Here is a 22775-nt window from a genome sequence, read left to right as displayed (position 1 = left end):
TAGTTCTTAAAAATCCTATATGAATATCACCCCTATATTGGGCGATTGTGGCTCAAGAGTTGGGAGTTCGCCTTGCAATCGGAAGGTTGCCGGTTCGAGCCCCGGCTCGTGTCGTTGGACGGTGGATGACTGGTTGTCTATAGCGCTTTGAGGTCCTTAGGGACTAGTAAAAGCGCTATACAAATACAGGCCATTTACCATATGAATAAGTGTAAAACTTATTTGAGTTGTTTGCACAAAACACATTTTGAGTTGTACAACTGAAAATGTGAAGATATATTTTAATTTTACTTGCAAGTTTGTTGATGGAAACGGCACACTATCATAGAAACTGCTTAGCACTCTTGCACTATAATGCGTTAGTTTGGATTGAAGCTTACGCACTGAAACACAGCACAATAATACAAACCAACCAATATACACATCAAGGCTGCAGTAGATGAAAAATCCTGTGTTTTGTGATATAAAATTGCTGTTTCTGAGTCTGGTGGAGAGTAACAGATTCATTTCCTTGTGGGAAAGAACTGCTGGCAGAGGAAATGTTTTAAATGTAGCTTAATATATAACATAACATCGGTACATTGCTTTTATTACTGTGGCAGCTGGTAGTTGTTTGTTAACGGTGTGTCTGTTGCCATCTACAGTTATTCATTTATCAGACTAACTTGTAGAATTGATACTTTCTTAATGCAAAGAGGCTGAAAATTTGGAAACTGCATGATGTTTACCTCTTAGCTCAGTAAGAATGTCTATCTTCTGGTCCAGGATTTGTTCTAACTGAGTTGCATATGATTCAACATCATAGTCCACCTCCTCTGTCATTTCCAGAAGCACCTTCTCATCCTCCAAGCACCGGATCGACTCCTGTAAGGGAAAAAGATGCAGTTGAGTTGGGCTATGTGGTTTTAAATTCATATTGCCTATGAATGCAAAAGTGGGTCAAAGTTGTGTTATGGCACGTGGTTCCTCTTTATAAAAATATGGCAAATTCTATGGTATTTACTGTAAATTACTGCACTAAAGATAAGATAACCTTTATTAGTCCCACATGTGGGAAATTTGTTTTGTCACAGCAGGAAGTGGACAGTGTAAAAGTTATATGGCAAAAATTAGAACATAATAAAAATAAAATACTGTACACAACTGTACAGAATAGAATAAAATAAAATACTATATACAGTAGAATAAATAGAATAAAATATACAATAGGATAAAAATAGAATACAAATACTTAATACAACTGAGTAAAAATACAACTTTGTCAGATAAAGAGTATTGCACTTAGTGTTATTGCACATGTGTGGATGTGTGTGTTTGATCAGTTGGAGTCTTTGTTGTACAGTCTGACAGCAGTGGGGAGGAAAGACCTGTGAAATCTCTCCGTCCCACACCGTGGGTGCCGCAGTCTGCCACTGAAGGAGCTGCTCAGTGCTGTCAGAGTTTCCTGCATGGGGTGGGAGATGTTGTCCAACAGGGATGACAGCTTAACCACCCTGTCACTTCCCACCTCCACTGGGTCCAGAGGGCATCCTAGAACAGAGCTGGCCCTTCTGATCAGCCTGTTCAGTCTCTTCCTGTCCCCGGCAGAGATGTTGCCACCCTAGCAGACCACACTGTAAAAGATAGCTGAGGCCACCACAGAGTCATAGAAGGTCTTCAGGAGTGGGCCCTCCACTCCAAACGACCTGAGTCTCTGCAGCAGGTACAGCCTGCTCTGCCCTTTCCTGTAGAGGGCGTCTGAGTTATGCGTCCAGTCCAGTTTGTTGTTCAGATGAACACCAAGGTACCTGTAGCAGTCCACAGCCTCAATGTCCATACCTTGGATGTTTAGTGGTTGCAGTGGAGGATGTTTGTGCCTGCGGAAGTCGACCACCAGCTCCTTGGTTTTACTGGTGTTGATGTGGAGGTAGTTCAGCTGACACCAGTCCACAAAGTCTTGGGTCAGTCCTCTGTACACCTTGTCGTCCCCATCAGTGATGAGGCCGACTACTGCAGAGTCATCAGAGAACTTCTGCAGGAAGCACTGGGTGGAGTTGTGGGAGAAGTCTGCAGTGTAGATGGTGAAGAGGAACGGAGCCAGAACCGTTCCCTGTGGGGTCCCTGTACTGCAGACGACCCTGTCCGACACACAGCCCTGAGTTCACATATACTGTGGTCGGTCGGTGAGGTAGTCCAGTATCCAGGTAGTGAGGTGATGATCCACTCCAGAGTTCTCCAGCTTGTCCTTCAGGACCGAGGGAAGAATAGTGTTGAAGGCACTGGAGAAATCAAAGAACATGATTCTCACAGTGCTTCCAGCGGTTTCCAGGTGAATGAGGGAGCGATGTAGGAGGTGAATGACGGCATCATCCGCTCCAATGCCAGGCTGGTAGGCAAACTGAAGTGGGTCCAGTGATGAGCTCACCAGGTGTCGAAGCTGAGCCAGGACCAGCCGCTCCAGGGTCTTCATCAGGTGGGATGTCAGAGCCTGTAGCTGTTGAGGTCCTTGGGGCGTGAAGTCTTTGGCACTCGCATAAGCTGTTATCGCAATAACATGCGAGAATTCCCGGGGCAGGTAATACGGACACATGCTAACAGCTAACAGCTCAATGTCTTTGCTGCAGAGTTGTTCTTTCACAGTGATGTGCCCAGGGTTACACCATCTGTCATTCACAAACACTGCCAGTCCCCCTCCTTTCCTCTTACCGCTGTCTCTCGTCCTGTCCGCTCGCAGCAGCTGGAATCCCGGTAGTGTCACGCTTGTGTCCGGAGTTAGCAGTGTTAGCCACGACTCCGTTAGCATCACGATGCTACATTGCCGGTACTCCCTCTGTGACCAGGTTAGCGACGTGACCTCATCCATCTTATTGGGCAAAGATCTTACGTTTCCAATAATTACAGAAGGAAGAGATGATCGATAACGTCTCCTTCTCGGGCAACGGCGCTCCTTCCCAGCACGACACCCCTGCCTTTTCTTCCTCAGCTCGCTGGGAATGTCGATGTAGCTTTAAACAGGTTAAAGCTATCAACAAAGGACTTCATGGAAGGACTTCATACATCTATGTATTTTGTTGAACGGATAACAGAATAAAGAATGACAAACTTCTGGTGACCAAAGAAAAGCAGGATGCTTGTTGAGTCAAACACTTCTGGTAAACACTGACCCGCACATACAATTTTGAGCAACAAGAAGCACTGGGAGCTCTTCAAGTAGAAGAAGGCACCATATCTCAACGTGAAGTCTGTTTGGCGATGAAAGCTCAAAAATCAAACAAATCAACAAACCAGCTGGCATGGATGAAATCCAATCAGAATTGCTGAAATATGGAGGGCCGATTGTTACAAATGTGCTCACAAAACTGTTCAATGAATGTTGGTGAATGGAGGCCGTCCCCGAAAACTGTCAGAAAGGCATCATCCTCAAACTACCAAAGGAGAGCAACATGATGGAGTACACAAACTGGTGTGGAATCACCCTACTCTCAGTCAAAGGAAAGGCCTTCTTCACCATGCTACTCTGCCAACTTAAAGGCACTGCCGACCAACGCCTCTGCGAAGAACAGGCGGGCTTTCGACATGGACGATCATGCACTGACCAAATATTCACCCTCAGGAACATCATCGAACAGTTAGCGTTCAATGATGTGTGTTAATTGAGAGCGATCACTCTCATTAAACTTCATCGACATCAAAAAAGCCTTTGATAGCATTCACAGAGATTTGCTTTGGAGCATCCTCCACCTGTACGGTGTCCCGCGAAAATTCATCTCAATCTTCAAGTCACTCTACTGCCACCCCAACTGCTCCATCAAGATGAACACGGGCCACACCGATCTCTTCGCCATTGAGACTGGTGTCAGGCAAGGACGCATCCTCTCGCCCTTCCTGTTCCTAATGGCCCTCAACTTCATCATGAAGAAAGCCCTGGTCAGGCCAGATGCAGGCATCACCTTGGACGGGATCAGTTGACTTACCGACCTTGATTTTGCAGATGACTGGTGGAAGATGGACACCACCTCCAGCATCCAACGTCGAACCTGGCTGGAAAAAGTTGGACTTTGCATCAGTGCAGAAAAATCAAAAATCATGCACATTAGCGACCAGCCTAAGATCAAGATCGGTGGGCAAGAACTCGAGGTGGTTGAGAGGTTTGCATACCTTGGCAGCATCATTGGCTGGGACGGAGATTGAGAGACTCATTTCAAGAGCCGCACTGGCAAAGCCTCGGCGGTATTCCAACAAATGTGAAATATCTGGTCATCTGCCTCCATCTCAATCAACATCAAGGTTCATTAGTACGCCTCAACCATCAATCCCAATGGAAATCTATGCATCTGAAAGGTGTAAAGCGTAGGCCAGTATTACCAGGAAGGTGGACGTCTTCCACCAGTGCTGCCTTTGAAGGATAATGAAGATCCGATACTTTGATCATGTCACCAATGAGTAGGTGCTACGATGAAGCAACCGTCCTCACCTCAGCGTGATTATTGCATGCTGCCGTCAAAAACTTGCCAGGCACATCATTCGCATGGACGACAGCCAAACAAAACATTCAGATGGGTTCCACCTGGAGGTTGTGGCAGGGGACGGCCATAGCTGACCTGGCACCGGACCTTCCATTATGACCTCAAAGCCCTTTGCATTGCTTGGGATGAAGGTGAAGAGCTTGCTGGAAATCGTAATCGATGGAGAGACCTTGTCGCCCAATACAATCGATAGCTTGGGTGGACGGAGGTCTGGCAAAGGTAAAGCCTCTTGAGAAAATAGGGTAGATGAATTCCAGTGCTAGCTGTGAACTGTTGCTTAGGATATCACATTTTTAAAACTAAAGCTTTACCCATTATAATACAGGATTTAGCATTGTTCAGAAACAATCTGTATCTATACTAACATGCCTCAAAACAAATGATCAATCAGGTATGTGGGGCTAGGCATAGCAATTAGCTACAATTGGTTATTACTTTCCTATTATTTTTAGCTGTAAATGGAAAAACAGAAATCTTCTGGCCTACTGTACCTGAAAAACAGCCCTGTGATCCTCTAGCACCTGCTCCTCCATTTCTACCAGCTGAGAGACGGCTTCATGGAACGTGAAGAGCTGCGGGGAAACCTCTTCCTCCTACAATAAACAAAGCCAGTGCTGTGATTATGAATTTAAAACTGCAGGAAATATATGCAAATTTTAACTAAAAACAATTATGCTAGATAAATTCCAAGAAATAAAAATAATGTACCAAAACCCACAGTTACTTCATTTACTTCTTTTATTAAATCCTAATGTTATTCAATATTCAGCCATGACCTTTTTCCAGATGAGGCACCATCAGCCACAATGTGAATGAGGGTTATGACATAAAAGTTAAAAAATAAAGTGACTGCAGAGGAAGGCAAGATCTATTGTTTATTTTGTTGAAACTGTAGTTTTATATGGAAAGTAACTGTGCAAGAACCTGCAAGCAGACTTAGTGCTGAATTGAACTGTGAATGTGGCAGGGAGCTAGAGTAAAGATATGAGAAGGTAGGAGGTATTTTGAATATTATTGTTTTCTATGGGCCACATTTGTGGAATAATGCAAGTTATCATCTGGCTCGGCAGTTCTGAAGTCAGTTTGTGGAAACCTAGCATCTATATTTTTCACACGGAGCTGCTGTGGGTTCAGATGTTCTCTGTCACGGTAGCGTGCGTGGGCAGCAGATGTTCTTACGTTCTGTTCACAGAGCAGCTTCAGATCATCTCTCTGTGGAGAGCTCCCCACTCCCCACTGAGCTTCCAGCACCTCCAGCTGTGTGATGTGTCCTCCCTGATGGCTCTCCATCATGGCTGCCGCAGGGTCCACTGTGAGCTCCTTCACCCTGACAACACATCAGCACTATAGGTAAACTAACAGTATGACAACTGCAAACAACTGCAGAGGTGAGCTACAATGGTGTGTAGCTGTATATGAGAAATATACAAACGTGTCGCGTCGCTGACAAGTGGTTCAACATGCCAAGAAAGCAGTGATGAATACTGTGAGTTATGAGAAAGAAACATGAAGATGAAGATGATGACGAAGAACTTCATGCAGGCTTTGGGAACTCACGTCTGGAAAACAAGTCAAGTCAAGTCAACAAATGACTGATGAAAGAAAGCCTAAAGAACAAAGAAAACCAAAAAGTTTACACTTCTGCTGAATTTGGGATTTAGAGATGGAACAAAGTGGGGAACACGCATCATGATAGGTGACACAAAACTAAAATATATTGAATAGATTGGATGATACTGTTAAGGTGATGTAGTGATTTCTTTTTTACTTTTTGCCAACAAATCTTACAGAAAGATCCAGAACCCAGAGGAGGCAGTTGTCAAATGGTATGATGAATGAAAAGATCAGGATGCGGTGTAATTTTTTTATATATTTTTTGCCAGCCATAAATTATTGTAGCACATAATTTTATAAATGAATTGTTAACGTACTCTTCATTTTAGATCAGTTTTATTAACGGTCTCCTGAAGATGCTTTATATTTTTAGGTAAAAGCCCACAGCAACACTGAGAGAACCCCAATGCCCTATGAGCAGCTTTGTTGAGGATCGCTCCTTTAACAGGAAGGTCATATGTGTTGTTAATTGACAGAAATTGCCCCTCTTTTTTTTTTTTTTTACTGTGAACCCATTATAAAAAATTGAAATTTCTATAGATAGTGAAAGAACAGGATCTTTTCTGTCATTTAACAGCTTATCAGTTGCGTCATTACATCGGTGCCGTATAAATGGCCATTAGGGAAGGTTGTGCTGGGCCAATTTCTGCCCCACGCCCTATATTTGATACTGCTGCTTTAGTGAATAGTTATTTGCACTACGAAGACATGTATGTGGGTTTAAAACACAATAAATGACAATTAGTTTTTACAGCAACTAAAAAATTTGTCATCCAGTGCAACAGTGTATCTCACTGGAGTGTTTTGGGATGGAAGTGCAAAATATATAATACTTATATAATGTAATACTTCATAGAAAAGTACAATTGTTATTGTTTTTTTTTCCAAAAGGATTTGTTGACAAAAATAAAATAAGACTAACAAAAAAAGTGAATGACTTAACCTTCTAGGACCTGGCGTCCACATATGTGGACATCACATTTTGGGTTATTTAGACCAAAATACTCAATTTTGCTCTACAAGGGCCTGATATCCACTTACAAGGACATTATACAGCTACTGTTCTATCAAAATTTTAAACAAATATCCCTATATGTGGTTCTTATTTTTCTTAAAAACAAAAATAAGGTAAAAAAAATAATAAAGAAATCTGGTGATTCTTTGTTTTTACATTCATAGGGCCCCAATCAGCCCAAATATCAAAGAGAAACTAAAAATGCATTCTGTGGAAGAGTTTGGGTCTTAGGAGGTTAAAGCAATAAAAAAAAACTTTGTAAATAATAAGTAAAGTGAGGCAGACAGTGAATGAACTCATTTTAACCTTGGTTCACATGCCAGCTAAACTGAATTTAATTCAGTTTTATTTATATAATGCCAAATCACAACACAACAGTTGTCTCAAGGCACTTTATCTTGTAAGGTAAAGACCCTACAAAAATTATTACACCATGATTATGGTGACTGATGATGTTAGGACCCTCAATGATCTTTTTGGAAACAGACACAAAGCGGCTGCCTGGGTTCATGTGAAATGCCAATACGGGGGTAACTAATTGTGCAGGACACTGTTAAGAGACATAGCAAAATGATCATACTCATAGGTAGGGGAGAGCTCAGAGCGACCTCCTCCACCCCCACTCTGGGAGAAGGGAATGTCTGAGGGACTTATCCCAAATTCCTTTACTCTGGGAAAAAAATAAAAAGCATGACAGGGGAGAGAAACACACATCAACAAGTGGAGGCAGGAGAGGATCATGTTATGTTATGTAGTCTTTTCTATTTTACATTTTTATGAATTCATTCAACAGAGGAGAAAGACAAACGGAGCACACAGATAACTAAGAATATTCCTCACAATAAGTCAACATTTTCAAGAAAAATCTGGCTTTATGTTTCATGCAAACTCCTCAAACACAAAATTTTAAATAATTCTCTATACTGTTACAATGGTGAATGTGCTTAATAAACAAATTTTCCAAACTTCTGTTTGTGATAGGCAGCCAATCAGAAGAAAGCTGGCTTAAAGTGAGAGAAGTTGAAGTTGAATTGAATTTTTTGACAGTTGAATCTTGATAAAACTATGGAACGTGAAATCAGTATAACAGGTCCACTTTAGAACTTTATGTTGATGCTTTTGACAAAGACTGAAAGTCAGGGTAGTTAGTGGAAAGTGAAGGTGTATAAATTTGAAATTATAACTCAATGTGCATTCATCTTAATGTTATATCTGAAAACCTTTTTTTGCCTTTCAGTAGAATCTTTCCTACCTGTTGGCATATCTCAATGTGTTCAGTGTGTTTTCACAAGATGCCATCCCAGGAGAGATGGTTGCAATCTGTAAAAAGATGAGAGAGGGATTTACCAAAACTGCAACCAAATCTGTAATCACTTTCTATTGTGTCTGTCTATAGTGGGTACATGTTGTTTTCTTACCATGCATGTTCTGGAGTTTTCTCCTATGAACGAGTCCCGCAGCACTTGGGTTAACTTGCTGGCTCTAAATGGAGTGTGTGGTTTGTTTCTGCCCAGGGCTCGAATGCACTCCTGCAAACATACACCATGCCCAATTATGCAAAAAATCTGGCTAACTAATTATAGTCATTTTTGAAAATAATTTTTAAGGAGAACTAGGAAATATTTACTATTTTTCTTTTCTCACATGATTTGCTGTTTCAAGTCAATTGAATATATCTGGGTTTTCTCGAGATTGCCTGCCTCCATCTCCTCCTTTCCTGTAGAATCTTCCAAGAATCTTCTTTGCTGTCTTAAAGTTGGGTTTTTTTGGTTTTTTTTTATATCTATAGCCTATTTGTTGCATTTTCCTTGACGGATGTTCTTCTGATTATACAGCAGCAAAATGCCCCTGAAAGATATTCTTGATCCCTTTTTTCCTCCTGCCCGCTGTCTTCCCATCCATTGCTTCATATAGCCACTATCCCTCCTCTGACATGTCCAAAAACCCCACCCCTCAAAGCTGCTCAACCAGAGCACCTTATTAAATCCTGTCCAATCTGCTTACTCCTACAAAGATCTTAGCATCTTCAACTCTGCTACCTCCAACTTTGCCTCCTGTCAGTGCCACTGTGTCCAAACCATACATCATACCAAATCTCGCTACCACCTTACCTTTCACTCTTGCTGCTATTCTTCTGTCACAAATTACCCCTGACAGTTGTCTCCATCAACTTCACCTTGCCTGCACTCGCTTCACCTCTCTTGTGAGGTGAAGCGAGTGCAGGCTGTCTCCGTAGCGATCGGTGAGTGGGAATAGTCGGTGTAAGAATCCAAGTTAATCGTCTTAATATTAAATCAATCGAAAGTATCCGTAACATTTTCTTTCTGTTTGCAGCATCCCCTCGTCGACATGAGAGCTAAGTGGCGAAATAAGCGCATGCGCAGGCTGAAGCGCAGAAGGAGAAAGATGAGGCAGAGGTCCAAGTGAACCGTGCTCTCCGCCATGGCTGTGACGTCACATGCCAGCAACAACAACGGGACCGGTGAGCACAGCTGGAGACCCAGGACCCTCCAAAGTCAAGTCTGAGACCTTGAGCATCCACTTCTACCAGAGGCAGCAGCTGCTGGCTCACGCTTGGAGCTGTGATTGAACATCTGCTGGACGACAGCTTTTCCACTGGGACATTCTGAACTCTTTGTTCTATTAGAAGACATAGCATACATTTTCACTGCTATGCTGATGACACCCAGCTCTATCTGTCCATGAAGCCAGATAATACACACCAATTAGTTAAACTGCAGGAATGTCTTAAAGACATAAAGACCTGGATGGCCGCTAACTTTCTGCTTCTTAATTCAGATACAACTGAGCTTATTGTACTCGGCCCTGAAAATATTAGAAATATGGTATCTAACCAGATTCTTACTCTGGATGGCATTACCTTGGCCTCCAGTAACACTGTGAGGAACCTTGGAGTCATTTTTGACCAGGACATGTCCTTCAACGCACATATTAAACAAATATGTAAGACTGCTTTCTTCCATTTGCGCAACATCTCTAAAATTAGAAATATCCTGTCTCAGAGTGACGCTGAAAAACTAGTTCATGCATTTATTACTTCCAGGCTGGACTACTGTAATTCATTATTATCAGGATGTCCAAAAAACTCACTGAAAAGCCTTCAGCTAATCCAAAATGCTGCAGCAAGAGTCCTGACAGGGACTAGAAAGAGAGAGCATATTTCTCCTGTTTTGGCTTCCCTTCATTGGCTTCCTGTTAAATCCAGAATTGAATTCAAAATCCTGCTCCTCACATACAAGGTCTTAAATAATCAGGCCCCATCTTATCTTAATGACCTTGTAGTACCATATCACCCTATTAGAGCACTTCGCTCTCGCTCTGCAGGCCTACTTGTTGTTCCTAGAGTATTTAAAAGTAGAATGGGAGGGAGAGCCTTCAGTTTTCAGGCCCCTCTTCTGTGGAACCAGCTTCCAGTTTGGATTCGGGAGACAGACACTATCTCTACTTTTAAGATTAGGCTTAAAACTTTCCTTTTTGCTAAAGCATATAGTTAGGGCTGGACCAGGTGACCCTGAATCCTCCCTTAGTTATGCTGCAATAGACGTAGGCTGCCGGGGGATTCCCATGATGCATTGAGTTTTTCCTTTCCAGTCACCTTTCTCACTCACTATGTGTTAATAGACCTCTCTGCATTGAATCATATCTGTTATTAACCTCTGTCTCTCTTCCACAGCATGTCTTTATCCTGTCTTCCTTCTCTCACCCCAACCGGTCGCAGCAGATGGCCGCCCCTCCCTGAGCCTGGTTCTGCCGGAGGTTTCTTCCTGTTAAAAGGGAGTTTTTCCTTCCCACTGTCGCCAAAGTGCTTGCTCATAGGGGGTCATATGATTGTTGGGTTTTTCTCTGTATCTATGAAGCGCCTTGAGGCAACTTTTGTTGTGATTTGGCGCTATATAAATAAAATTGAATTGAATTCTGTACTGTCACTTTGCATAGTTAACCCCGAGTATTTGAACTCATCCACCTTCACTACCACCTCTGCTGCTTGCTTTTTCACTGTTATACCTGCCTTCCTTTACCATCAAAACTGCTCATGTCAATGTTAATTAGATTTGCAGGACATTCATGTGCTCCACCTACAGGACTTGAAAAAATGAAAACCTTCACTAGGACTTTTCTGTTGTTCTACAAAGTATAATTCTTTTTTTTAGCAAAGGTAAGGTGTGCAATCATTTCACCCTGGAAAATAAACAGTTCAAAGAAATCTTTAAAATGAAAATGACATTAATACCCAAAATGAGTGTATGTTAAACTTCTGAAATCACAACTATATGAGAAGCACAACACTAAAGAACAGAATATCTGTAGTACTAAAGCGAAGACCTTGAGTGCCAGCAGACTCTTGTTGATCTCTGCTCCCTCGAGGCGAGTCTGCCGGTCAGCGCTGGATGTGTCTGCCCCTCTCTCATTCCCCGCCAGGTCGATAAGAGAGAACTTTCCATGCATCTTCCCCCGCCGACGCAGGATGATCTGGAAAACAGCGTGACTCCGGGAGGAGTGAGCGTTGGCCGATGTCTGCCCAGACGTCCTGCAAGAGGCATGGTGGGGGGTGTTCAGGGGGTTCATTCAGCGGTTCTCCAACTCAAATCTTGTTACTGTTTAGTGTTTTCACATGTCCATATGTGAAAAAAAAAATCACGTTTACCTGCAGCTGTTTCCCACTTCGATGAGTTTGAGGACGTCTTCTGTGCATTTCACCTCCCTCTCCTGCAGGCCCACCACCTGCACCTGCTGCTTCCCGTCCTCCAGCACCCGTAACTTGGCTTTACGGTTTAACAGGTCAAACACCTTCAAACACAAATATGCTCAACAGTAGCGTTAGCAGTTTAACCTTTTCTCAGCTTCACAAAGACAGAGGACTGGACTCTGGAAAATTTCTCCTGATTTAATTTCCATTGCTTGTGCTGATGGTTCTTACCCCATGTAGTATTTTCCTAGCAGCACTTCTACCATGAGAATCATTCACATGATTTACCACCAGCCACTTATGCTGAGATGTGTTTAACATGGTCCCTGATCTGAGCTGCTGGTATCTGGTCAAGGCACATGAACCTCCTTTCCTAGAGCAATTCTCATTACAGCTAATTTTAATCAGAGCCGGTCCTTAAAAAAACTTTTCTGGACTACCTGTCTTTATCATTTCAAGTCATTTTTGTCATAATATTAACATTTACAGCCTACTTCCTCCTGAAGTAGCACCATTTAATTTCAATCCCTCACTGCTGACAAATAATACATATAACGTGCGATATCATGCCCAGATGTGATATGAATCCCAGGCTTGCACCTAGCTCTTACAGGTTCACAGTTCATCTGTTCCCCACCAAGAAAGCGGTGCCTACTTCAGGTCAAGTTCCATGTTAGTCGCCTTAGAGCAAAGGCCCACTCATGAGCCTCCACAGGGTGTGGAGAGGGGCTCACGTTTGCATGTGAGGAGGAGGGAGATCCTGAAGTTCCTCTGTTGCTGCCCAAGAAGTGCAGTCTAAGTTATAAGCTCTCCCACTCGATTATGGAGCCTACCTCCCTGGCATGGAGCACCAAAGGTGCCTCAGGAGGCAACACAAGACCACAACTGAGAGTATGTTCCACCTGGTGAATGCCAGTGTTCCATGCTATTTGTGTTGTTCTGAATGAATCGACTGAAAGGGAACAAAGTGTTATGTTTAATACTTCTATTGCCTGGAGAAGAGGAATGAGGTAAAACACTAGCTTGCTCTGTTGTGCAGCTGGGCTTGGTGAAGAGCAGCTATCAGATTGACTGTGATGACAGGGGTGTGTATGTGCAAGTGCAGCCGACATGTTATATATATATATGTATATATGTATTATATATGTTCAGGGAACAGAAGTTATAAACATAACAATTTGTTTTCCAGTGACTGAGTTACCCGTCTGCTACAGAGAATCATCACATTGGCATAAACAGTTAAATATAAATATGTGGTATTTTTGAAGTAAATTGAAGTAAATGTCTCATCCTTCATCGTGACTCTATTCATCAATTATTTAACCTTTTTTTTTATTATATATTAACATACAGCTTAAATGATCAGTGATGATAACACACTTACCTTCCCACTGTAAATTTCAAAAAATGTGGCAAAAACTTGCAGGTCCAGCTTCTTATAATTTGGCTTCTTTAACATGAGAAAAACGTCTCTGGCTGCAGGGAGAGAAGGACACACCTAAATGAGAGAGACCAGCAATAATAATGATAATAATAATAATAATCAGTAAAGCAGAAACTAACCAGACAGTGCATAGATCCCTTTGGAGCAGTCCTGGTTCTTTCCTGAGAAGTCCCCTCCCATTGTCTAAAAGGAGACATGAGTTAGAACATGACACTAAAACCAAACTTCTCAAATCAAAGTCAAAAACTCACATGTGTTTTTCCACTTCCAGTTTGTCCATATGCAAAGCACGTCGCCATTCCCCTCTCAAAAATGGTCTCAACCAGCGGCTGAGCAGTGAACCTGCAGGGTGGAGTGTTTATTGGCAGCAGAATATTTGACTCAAGTGCTACAGCATGAAGAAAAAAGAAAAAACAGTGTACCTGTAAACCATTTCATTGGTGGAGTTCTCATCAAAGGCATAGTCAAATCGGAAGGTCTGGTTCTCCAGGTAGCGGGTCAAGTCAACTTTCTGCTTGGGCTCATGGACCATTACAACGTCCTTACTGGGAATGGTGATCACATCCAGATCCTTTGTTGATAACTCTGAAGAGACACAGTCATTGTTATAGACATTTTCTATTTATGGCCAAACACAGGCTACAAAGATGTACAAGGGCAAGGACAAGCAGGAGTCTATAGACATCCCTGTTACTTGTTTTTAATTAATCGACATTCAGAGATTTTTAGAAATAATATTTAAAATGGACACAATTGGCACCACAACAGAAGAAATGACCCATGAGTAGGGATGGGTACCGGTTCTGACATAAACGGTAGTAACCAGACCGAAAAGCAGCGCACATTTCGGTGCTTTATTTCCCTGAGATGTCATACACTTTGGATTCTAGCCAATCATTTTACCTTTCCGAGGATAGTAGGTGGGTCCAGGTACGTACGTTCTTTTAGAGCAGAGCTACAAATTAAAAACGCCCAAGGCGAAGCGGTCAAAAGTCTGGCTGTACTTCACAGCAAAAGATGCAAACTCAGCAGCCTGCAACAAGTGCTTTAAGGTGATACTGTGCAAAGGAGGTAACACCTCAAATCTGATGAAACGCCTGGCGACGCATAGCGTTTTTTTAAAAGTCTAGAAATGCGCCGTATTTGATAGCTTGCTGGAAGACCTCACACCGTGCACATCTACTGCGGGTGTGGTGCCTGTTATCGGACCAGGAGTTAGCAACATGAACCCGAAGAGGAGAGTCCTGGCCCCTAGCCCTGCCAGTGTAGCAGAAATGATGACGGATGATGATGGCAGCAGCAGCCGTTGTTCTCTGCGTGAGTAGCTTAATGTTGTTCCAGTGTAATTTACGTTGAGTAGGCTAACCACCATTAATGCAGGTAAGGTGAACTAGCAAACACCGTCGTAGTTACATGCGGCTGTCTTCTTGTTTGACGGCAGATGCTCCCTTCACCCTGGCCAAAAAGGCTAAAATGCCCAAAGAAAAAGTGGAAAACAGCTAAATATGAGAGGTTTTTGGATTTTTTTCCATTGTTTAAGCACTGCTTCCAGCCAAGAGTGATACCATATATGCCCCATAGCTGCAGAGAAGACTAACATTGTTATCTTTTTACAAAAAAAACAGCTAAACATGAGAGGTTTTTGGACAAAGTTTGTGTTCTTCATTCTTTAAGCACCGGTTCGAGCACCGGTTCGAGCACCGTTTAAGCACCGGCACCGTTTCAAAAGTACCGGTTTGGCACCGGTATCAGATTAAACCTAAACGATACCCATCCCTACCCATGAGTGTCCAAAATCAGGCAGATCTGATTGGTATAGTGGATGTAAACAATAAAAAACTTTTAGGGAGGCTTTCCACCTCCTCACAGGGGTCATCTCTCCAATTCTAAACTACTTTGATTAGCTGTCTGAGCTTGAACACAGGCTTCACAGTTTCTCTGAATACAGCTGCTACATAAATATGCTCTTACCTTTTTTGTTGAGGGGACGTGCACGAACGCACACGCATATCCTGTGCTCCTCAATCTGAAACATGAGAAGACATGAATAAATAGTGCGGTTCACACCTTTGTACTGGCCATATGACCTCCTCGTTCCTCCTTTCTTCCAACATTCTCAGGTACCTCTCTCTCTACTGACTCCTTCTGACCAGCAGATCTAAATTGGACTCACCAGATCGTTTGTGGTTAAAGGTCTGTAGTCCAGACTGGCTCTGAAGTCTCTGATCATACACATAATCTCATAGTTTGGTAAATTAACGTCCACCTCCTGCAGTGGCACAGAAAACAAAAGTATTGATCACATAATGACAAAGACAATAAAAACATTCAGGAAGCATTTCAATTATTCGTGAATTAATTAATTCAAAATCAACATCCTAACATTTTGAGTGACACGTCACGTACTTTTAAGTCTTTTGTCTAAATCAGCCGATTAGAAGCTACTTTCAGCCTGAGAATACTTTTTGTATCCACACAGTGCTCTCTAAAATGATGCTAAGTTTGGTAGATCACCTTTTGATTTTTAGTTCCAACTAACTATATGTTTTAACTCTAGGGCCACCTGCTCAGAACACTGTGAACCGAACACAGCTGCAATAATCAAAAGAAAAAAACTGAAGCATCTGATTCCTTTAAAAGTTTGTGTTGTTTCAGCTGTTTTCAGAATTTAAACGTTTTTATTAAATGCTACATGAGCTGACTGATTGATTAAAACAGTGCTTATTAAATCTTCTCACAGTTTCAGTTAATATAACTTGATGAGTAATGTTTCTTCTGCTTTGTTTTTTTGGAGTATAATTATCCATGTTTTTTTCTTTTTCATTTCACTCATATTGTCACAGTTTTGCTTATTTAACATGAGGTTAAATTTAAAAAACCTGATTAATGGTTCTGTGAGCATAATGGAAGAGAACCTCTGAGGATGACAGTGCATGCATTATAGTTTCAATAATTTGCTACTGCAAATCTGGAACATTACCAGCACACTGTGAAAGACTACAGCAGACACACACAATAGAAATAAGCACAGAAAAAAGCTCAGTCCACACATCCACATGCATTAAGGTCAAAATATTCAAGCAAAAATATATACAGTATATTTAATCTTGGGTTAACAGTGCATAGTCTAGTTGTTTCTGCATAATTCTGTTGACCTTTTTTTTTTATAAAGAGACACAGTACAACAGTATAGTGGGTAAAACTCCTGTTGTGTGAGAGGCAGCATTATTATCCATGTCTTATAGTTATGACTATAAACCAGAACTTTCAGCATTTAGGTTTGAAAATCTGGGACTTTTGTTTGTTAGAGTGGTGGGGTTGGCTCAAATACTGAACTTTGAAGTCATTTAGATGAAAAAGTGAAGACAGTAGACATTTTGCATTTTTGCAAATTTTGGAAGTGTTACAGTACAAATAGTAAAACAGGTGGCCTCCAGGAGATGTCTTAAAAACCCTGGGAACATGTGTTGGCAGGTATGCTATAAATCAGCTTCATATCTAGAGATAATTCTCAAACAAATGGTTCTCCACTTCACACTGTGGTAATGTGTTTGTTGATGTGTGTATAATGTAAAGTACTGTAGTGTATGCTTGAGTTCTCACTTGTGCCCTCTTCTCTCTGAGCTCTTGTTGCTGAAGACGTCTCTTCTCTCTTTTCTCCTGCAGTTTCTCCACCTCCTTCACACAGTTAGATTTCCTCCGTGCTGAAAAAACAAGGAGCACAGTGGCCTAAAATATCAGCATCAAAATATATATACATATGGTTACAGGCTGAAGTAACAGGGACTATTCCCTCTGATACATTAACAATTATTTTTGATGATGCTGACTCATAATGCCTTACATTTACTTTTATACACACAAAACAAGAGCTGCAGCTTTGCTGATGCTCCTACTCAGTCATCTGGCCACCACATCGACAAAACACTTCATACAACAAAAGGGAAAAAAAAGAAATAAATCAAAAGAACTGTGTAGCTGAGTAGTTACACTACGCTTTGTACATTTACCTAAAATCTAAATGGTTTCATAAATTTAATTAATCTTGTTCAACTTTTATTATATGTCCCACTTTCAAATCTTGAATTAAAAGTCAGTTTTTCTACTATACAGATGCATCATGCATGCATCACCTTAAATCAGTCATTCTCAATAATCAAGTGTAAAATGTACAATATCTAAAACTTTATATTATAAAGACTACATCCATTTACCCAATTCATAAGTTGTAAAAAATAATTTGTTGATAATTGTGAATGCCTCCTAACCTGGGTGTTTTTTTAATTGGCAACCAGCATTATTTTAAACGTGTTAAAAGTCCTGGAGTATTCCTAAAACACATGGCAGTGATTTGATTGATTCAGTCCCTCAGCCCATATCTTGCCAAGCTCCATTTGTCATTCTGTGTCTGAGTTCATCTGTGTCATGATGTCGGCTCCGTTCTGCTCTTGCTTTCAGTGTATGCACATAGCCCGGTGGGCAGGTCTACAAAAAACTTGCTAGATTTAACTGATTTTTAAAAAAAATTACACTGAATATGACTTTTTATTTACAGTATTTCTTTTTTCAAATGTTATGTTTTGAGTGCTATTTGAAGGCCTGATCTTATTTACATATTTATGGTCATTCAAACAACAGCAGAGGAAAAACTTAAACAAGTGCTGCAGTATGAAGCCACAGCGAGTGAAAGAGCCTTTGACACCCTTAGACACACAGCTGTGTGGGAGCATGACATCACTGCTACAGAGAACAACAACAGAGATGCTGGAAACTCCCTCCAGAGAATTTCAAACAGAGCCATGTGGACATGAATCCTCTCTCATATGAAGTTTCCAGACGGGGTGACTGTGTTACCGTTCTGCTGCTGTATCAGGGACTGGTTTACGGCAGGCTGGGGAACGATGGTTGGTGGGGGTGGCTCCGCAGCTTGGCTGTGCTGACTGGGACGTGCCCGGGTTGTTCCCACTGAGGCAGCTGAGGAGCACACAATCCATTGTTAACTGCTCATCTCAAAACATTAAAAAGGCAGTTCACCCAAATTACACAAAGTTAAACCCAAATTCTCAGGAGAAGTGCTCACAGTGACCCTCTTAGATTTTCTGTGAGGTTTGTTCATGCCAGTGTTTCTATGCTGACTGCTTCAAAGCGACTGCACAAACTTAACCATTCATTTTGTCATAACTGACAGACTCGTGAAGCAGGGGATTTTATCATTAGAAGAGTAAATACAACCAAACATGATTCTTTAATTCTAACAAAATATTACAATTTTAAATATTTAACACTGATTTTTTTTCTTGTCAATTCAGTTAAACATTCATAAGAAAGAAATTTCAGCACACTTATTGGATGTTTCTTCCTAAATGCACACTGGGAGTCATTATTACATTCTTACAAAACCCTGTTGTATACAAATTTCTATCTTTGACTTTTACAGTTATTAATCACTTGGACTAATTCTTGTATTGGGAAAACTTTAACTCACCTTAAAAACTGACTTTAAGGTGAGTTAAAGAAGTTGTAGTGAAACTGTTCTACAGTAATTTCCGAGAAAATAACCCTCACTCACTCTGCTTCCCATAAACTCTTTTTTTTTTTACATGATCGGGCAGCACCAACTGTAACGAAGTAGAAAATGATTAAATTACAAGCTTCATATCTCAGAGCTGTTAGTGGGAGAACGTACCTCTGTTCTCCCGTGGGGTATTTTCAGCCTTGGGTATCGCTGTAGTCCGTCTGGTCTATAAAGACCATAATCATTAGAGTTGAATTAAGAATGAAAGAAGGGAGTACACAAAGTATGCAAGGAAAAATGTCTAAACTGAATTATATGTTATAGCAATAAATACAGCATAATCTCTTCAAATCAGGAATAATAGTAATCTTCTGTTAAAAGGTCATGTGCAAATAGGAGTGATTGATTAATGATGTCTGGTGTTGAGAAGCAGACCTTGGGTACTTTGCTGGTTTTGGCAACATTGGAGGGAGGAACAGGAGCCTCGGGACTCTGTGGTATCTCTTCATCAGGAGCTACATCTGGATTCAGAGCAAAGACGCTCTCCAGATCAATCTAAATCAGAAAAAAGAAAGAAATTCCTTTGTTATCGTTACAATCTTTGTTTAAGCAGGGGCTCAAGATCACCTCATCAAGTGCAACAGGGGCTGTATTTGCTGAGAACATCAATAAAGATGATCAATAACATTTATCTTTGCAGTATGTGACTGCTTAATTTGTCGTAATATCTTTTATCAATAATATTTTTTCAATATTTCTACTCTTTTAGAAGGCTGTAATGATGTAAAGGTGAACTTAGCCTCCCAAATGAACACCCAACATAAAAAAAGCTCAGATAATTCTGCCAATGACAAAGCTCGTTAAAATCTGCGATCTTTCTGGTTGCCAGCAGGAGGACATTCTTTAGCTTTTTAAAAAGAAGTTTGATTGCATAGAAGCCTATGGGAAAATGGCCTATGAGTTTCAGGTCTTATTGCACACATACATGAAATTATGGTCCTAATTAGATTCTAAAATGAACAATAAAGCAGGTTTTGTCTTAAAGCAAACCTACATTGTTTTTGTGAATGTAGTATTGCTAAATCTTCCAGTCTTTCCTAGTTTTGGTAAACCTTACTTATCACATCTGGTTTCAAAACATCAACGTTACAATTCCAAAAAAAAGCTCACCTTTTGACATGAGGACTTTATTAAACTATGGGTCATGTGACGGTGTCTACTTCTATCTTTTTTAAGCATTTTATGCTTATACACTTGAGATACTTGTAGTGCACTGCATCGGGTACAGCAATACACCCCATATGTTACAACAGCATTACAACATGTCAAGGATAAAGCAAGTAATAAGATACTCATGTCTATTTCATTGCTTTTAGGTGTTCCAAAAAGTGATTTCCAGTGTTTCTTTGTGTTTTTCATCTCTAACATACACTGATAAATATTGTGTGGTCAGGATTCACTAACCTGTTATGTATAAAATAAAGAAATTACCTATTTTGCAAGTATCTTCATGACTCTTTAATATTCTATCTGCTCCTTGTTTTTTATTACGATCAATCCAGTCCTTTTTGGCTACTTAAAACATCTTTACAGTACTATGTCATGTTTGTTGCAATTTCTGCTTCTCTTTTGGCCAGATCCCTCCTTAAAAAGCCATTTTTAATATGAATAAGAGTTTTTACCTTGATAAATAACGTGTATATAAAAGTCACTTTGACAAAACTGATTGCAGCATCTGACGTCTGACAGGGTTATTGTTTCTGGCTCAAAATGCTTTGATATCATTAAGATATGTTTCACGGGTATAGGCCAGCAACTCATTTACAACAGTTTAAATACCAGCTATCATTTTTTGGCAGACAATCACTTTTTAGTCACTTCATCAGCAACACAAATAAAACTACAGACAGGTGCCATATTTGAAAGTTAATTAAAGTTAAATAAAAGAGTTTAGGTGGAACCTCTCAGGATCTCTGACAACAATTCAGGAAGAGAATTACAAATTACAAATCACTACATTTCAGGACATAATGAATGAAACCGAGTACAGAGGTAGATGTACCTCTTTCCCTTTGGTGTCTCCGTTCTCAATCCATTCCACTGTCACACTCTCATTGTCTTCATGCAGTGATGTGACCATCGCCTGGTGTATTCGTCCTGCAGAGAGGATACAGAAGGATGCTAGGCCTGCGCAGTGCTGGACCAGACTGTAGAGCCAATGCTCATACAGACACCAACTTATGAGCCATAAAGCTAATGTTCAGTAATTAGGCCTGAGGATATTTTGTGCATTATCTTACAACAAATAAACTGATCCATCAGTCATTCAGTGTTTACAGGGAAAACTTAAACCCTAAAATAAGGATGCTGATATGCTAAATGGGTGTGGCTGATGAAGGATGATGTTGAGACTGTCAATCACACCACTGCAAGCGCTGCGTGTAGTGACTGTTGACCGGGTTCTTAGCCATCAGACAAATATTAAAATACACAGAGCAGTTTGAAAGTCGTGCGATTTTTTTACTGAGATGAAATACAGTTGGAGATGAAAGGCCCCCATCAGCCATCCATCAGCCCTGGTTAACAGGCCACCGCTGCATGGTGCATGATGCAGTGCAGACTTGTGCCTGCATCCCGTCCTCTAACCGGAGGTGTTTCGGCCATGAAGCAATGGACGGGAGGAAGGAGAGGGAGGGCGGCAGGGTAGGTGTCAACCGGACAGCAGGTGGACGGACCCGCCCGCAGCCCTGCAGTCAGGTCGACCCATTGCCGTATGTCTGCATCACTGACAGACACAGCAGCACCGTGTCAAAGACTATTTGTGTCATTTTTGAGTCTCTGACATTTCGCTCGCCGACCTTTTACTGCGACATTCCTGTGAATGACAGTGTAGCAGCCTGCTAGCTAGCAAAAACACCCGGCTGCGTTGAGCGGTAACGTTAGCTGCTCTCATGCGGACCGGCCGGATGGAGAGCGGTGTGTCTGAATGTGCATGTGTGAGCGGAGCATGCTACGTACCGTCGCTCCGTTTTATCTCCACATAAATGCCAACGAATATCTTCCCGAACATCCCGGCCATCGCTCCCGGTATGCCGTTTATTGAGCGCTCCAGTCTAAGTTGTGTGATATTGCGGAGACTGAGGTCATTTGCGGTCTGTCAGGAGAGAAGACAGGCGGAGAAGAGCAGGTGCGCATGCGCCACTGATGTTTTCACCTACAACTTCAACCCAATAAATAAATAAATAAATAAATAAATAAATAATAAAAACGGACTACTGTCGTTAAATTTATAACAAAAATTCACGTTGTAATCCTGTTGTTGTTAGTACAATTAACAAAATATGTAGATACTTTACTTTTATTTCCATTGTCTATAACTTGGACAATATAATTATTATAGGGCAGAAAATTAGATTAATATATCTTATTTTTTTATTTATTAAAAAAAAAATCAACAATCTAAGCTCAATAAAAGCTAATGAACTTTTCGATTTTGGACTGATTCAGAACCGTAGGAGCCTGACAGGCGACATTCTGTCCTCTCCAGTTTTTTGTGACTGTGAATCAGGACAGGAATTAACGAATACAGTTTATACCAAAATGTGCATCTGTTTAAAATATTGTGGCAATTCTGTTCATTGTTTTTTGTGATGTTTTGTCATAGCGAAAAGAGAGAGACTGTAAATGTATATATATCACATAATTTATTTTTTAATATAACGAATTAAGATGTATTCATCCAGTTTTATGCATATAAATAATAATAATAATAATAATAATAATAATAATAATAATAATAATAATAATAATAATAATAATTTACAAAAACAAGTTAACTGTGACTGTATGAAGGCAGACAGAAGACCATAGCAGATATGGTGACATAACTGATTGACAAATATCATTTTTATGATTCACTACTTTAATTAAAAAGTGCATCTTTTTTTAAACCAGCATTATTGTAAGGACAATCA

At 40.8% G+C, this 22775-nt stretch overlaps 1 protein-coding gene across 2 annotated transcripts in view; it reads right to left on the bottom strand.

Moving 5' to 3' along the window:
* The window catches only part of LOC102300272 (kinesin-like protein KIF2A), a 23316-nt gene extending 1312 nt beyond the window's left edge, over positions 1–22004 (bottom strand). The window contains exons 1-20 of one of the 2 annotated variants that reach the window (XM_005946280.3): positions 21820–22004; positions 20864–20958; positions 19237–19356; positions 18973–19027; positions 18141–18260; positions 16890–16990; positions 15460–15555; positions 15258–15312; positions 13709–13871; positions 13538–13628; positions 13406–13469; positions 13227–13318; positions 11801–11943; positions 11479–11683; positions 8553–8663; positions 8387–8454; positions 7715–7804; positions 5685–5832; positions 4997–5098; positions 729–864 (exon numbers count right to left, since the gene is read on the bottom strand). In XM_005946280.3, coding sequence (XP_005946342.1) covers positions 729–864; positions 4997–5098; positions 5685–5832; positions 7715–7804; positions 8387–8454; positions 8553–8663; positions 11479–11683; positions 11801–11943; positions 13227–13318; positions 13406–13469; positions 13538–13628; positions 13709–13871; positions 15258–15312; positions 15460–15555; positions 16890–16990; positions 18141–18260; positions 18973–19027; positions 19237–19356; positions 20864–20958; positions 21820–21880 — 2116 coding nt within the window. In that variant the 5' untranslated portion in view covers positions 21881–22004. The remainder of the gene's footprint in view (positions 1–728; positions 865–4996; positions 5099–5684; positions 5833–7714; positions 7805–8386; positions 8455–8552; positions 8664–11478; positions 11684–11800; positions 11944–13226; positions 13319–13405; positions 13470–13537; positions 13629–13708; positions 13872–15257; positions 15313–15459; positions 15556–16889; positions 16991–18140; positions 18261–18972; positions 19028–19236; positions 19357–20863; positions 20959–21819) is intronic. The other variant, XM_005946281.3, reaches the window with a different exon arrangement.
* Between the last annotated feature and the right edge of the window lie 771 nt (positions 22005–22775).

This window comes from Haplochromis burtoni, unplaced genomic scaffold (genome assembly GCF_018398535.1).
Source record: "Haplochromis burtoni strain Fernald_Lab_line unplaced genomic scaffold, NCSU_Asbu1 Contig_344, whole genome shotgun sequence".
Lineage (NCBI taxonomy): Eukaryota > Metazoa > Chordata > Actinopteri > Cichliformes > Cichlidae > Haplochromis > Haplochromis burtoni.
This window is presented reverse-complemented; position numbering and strand designations above follow the sequence as displayed.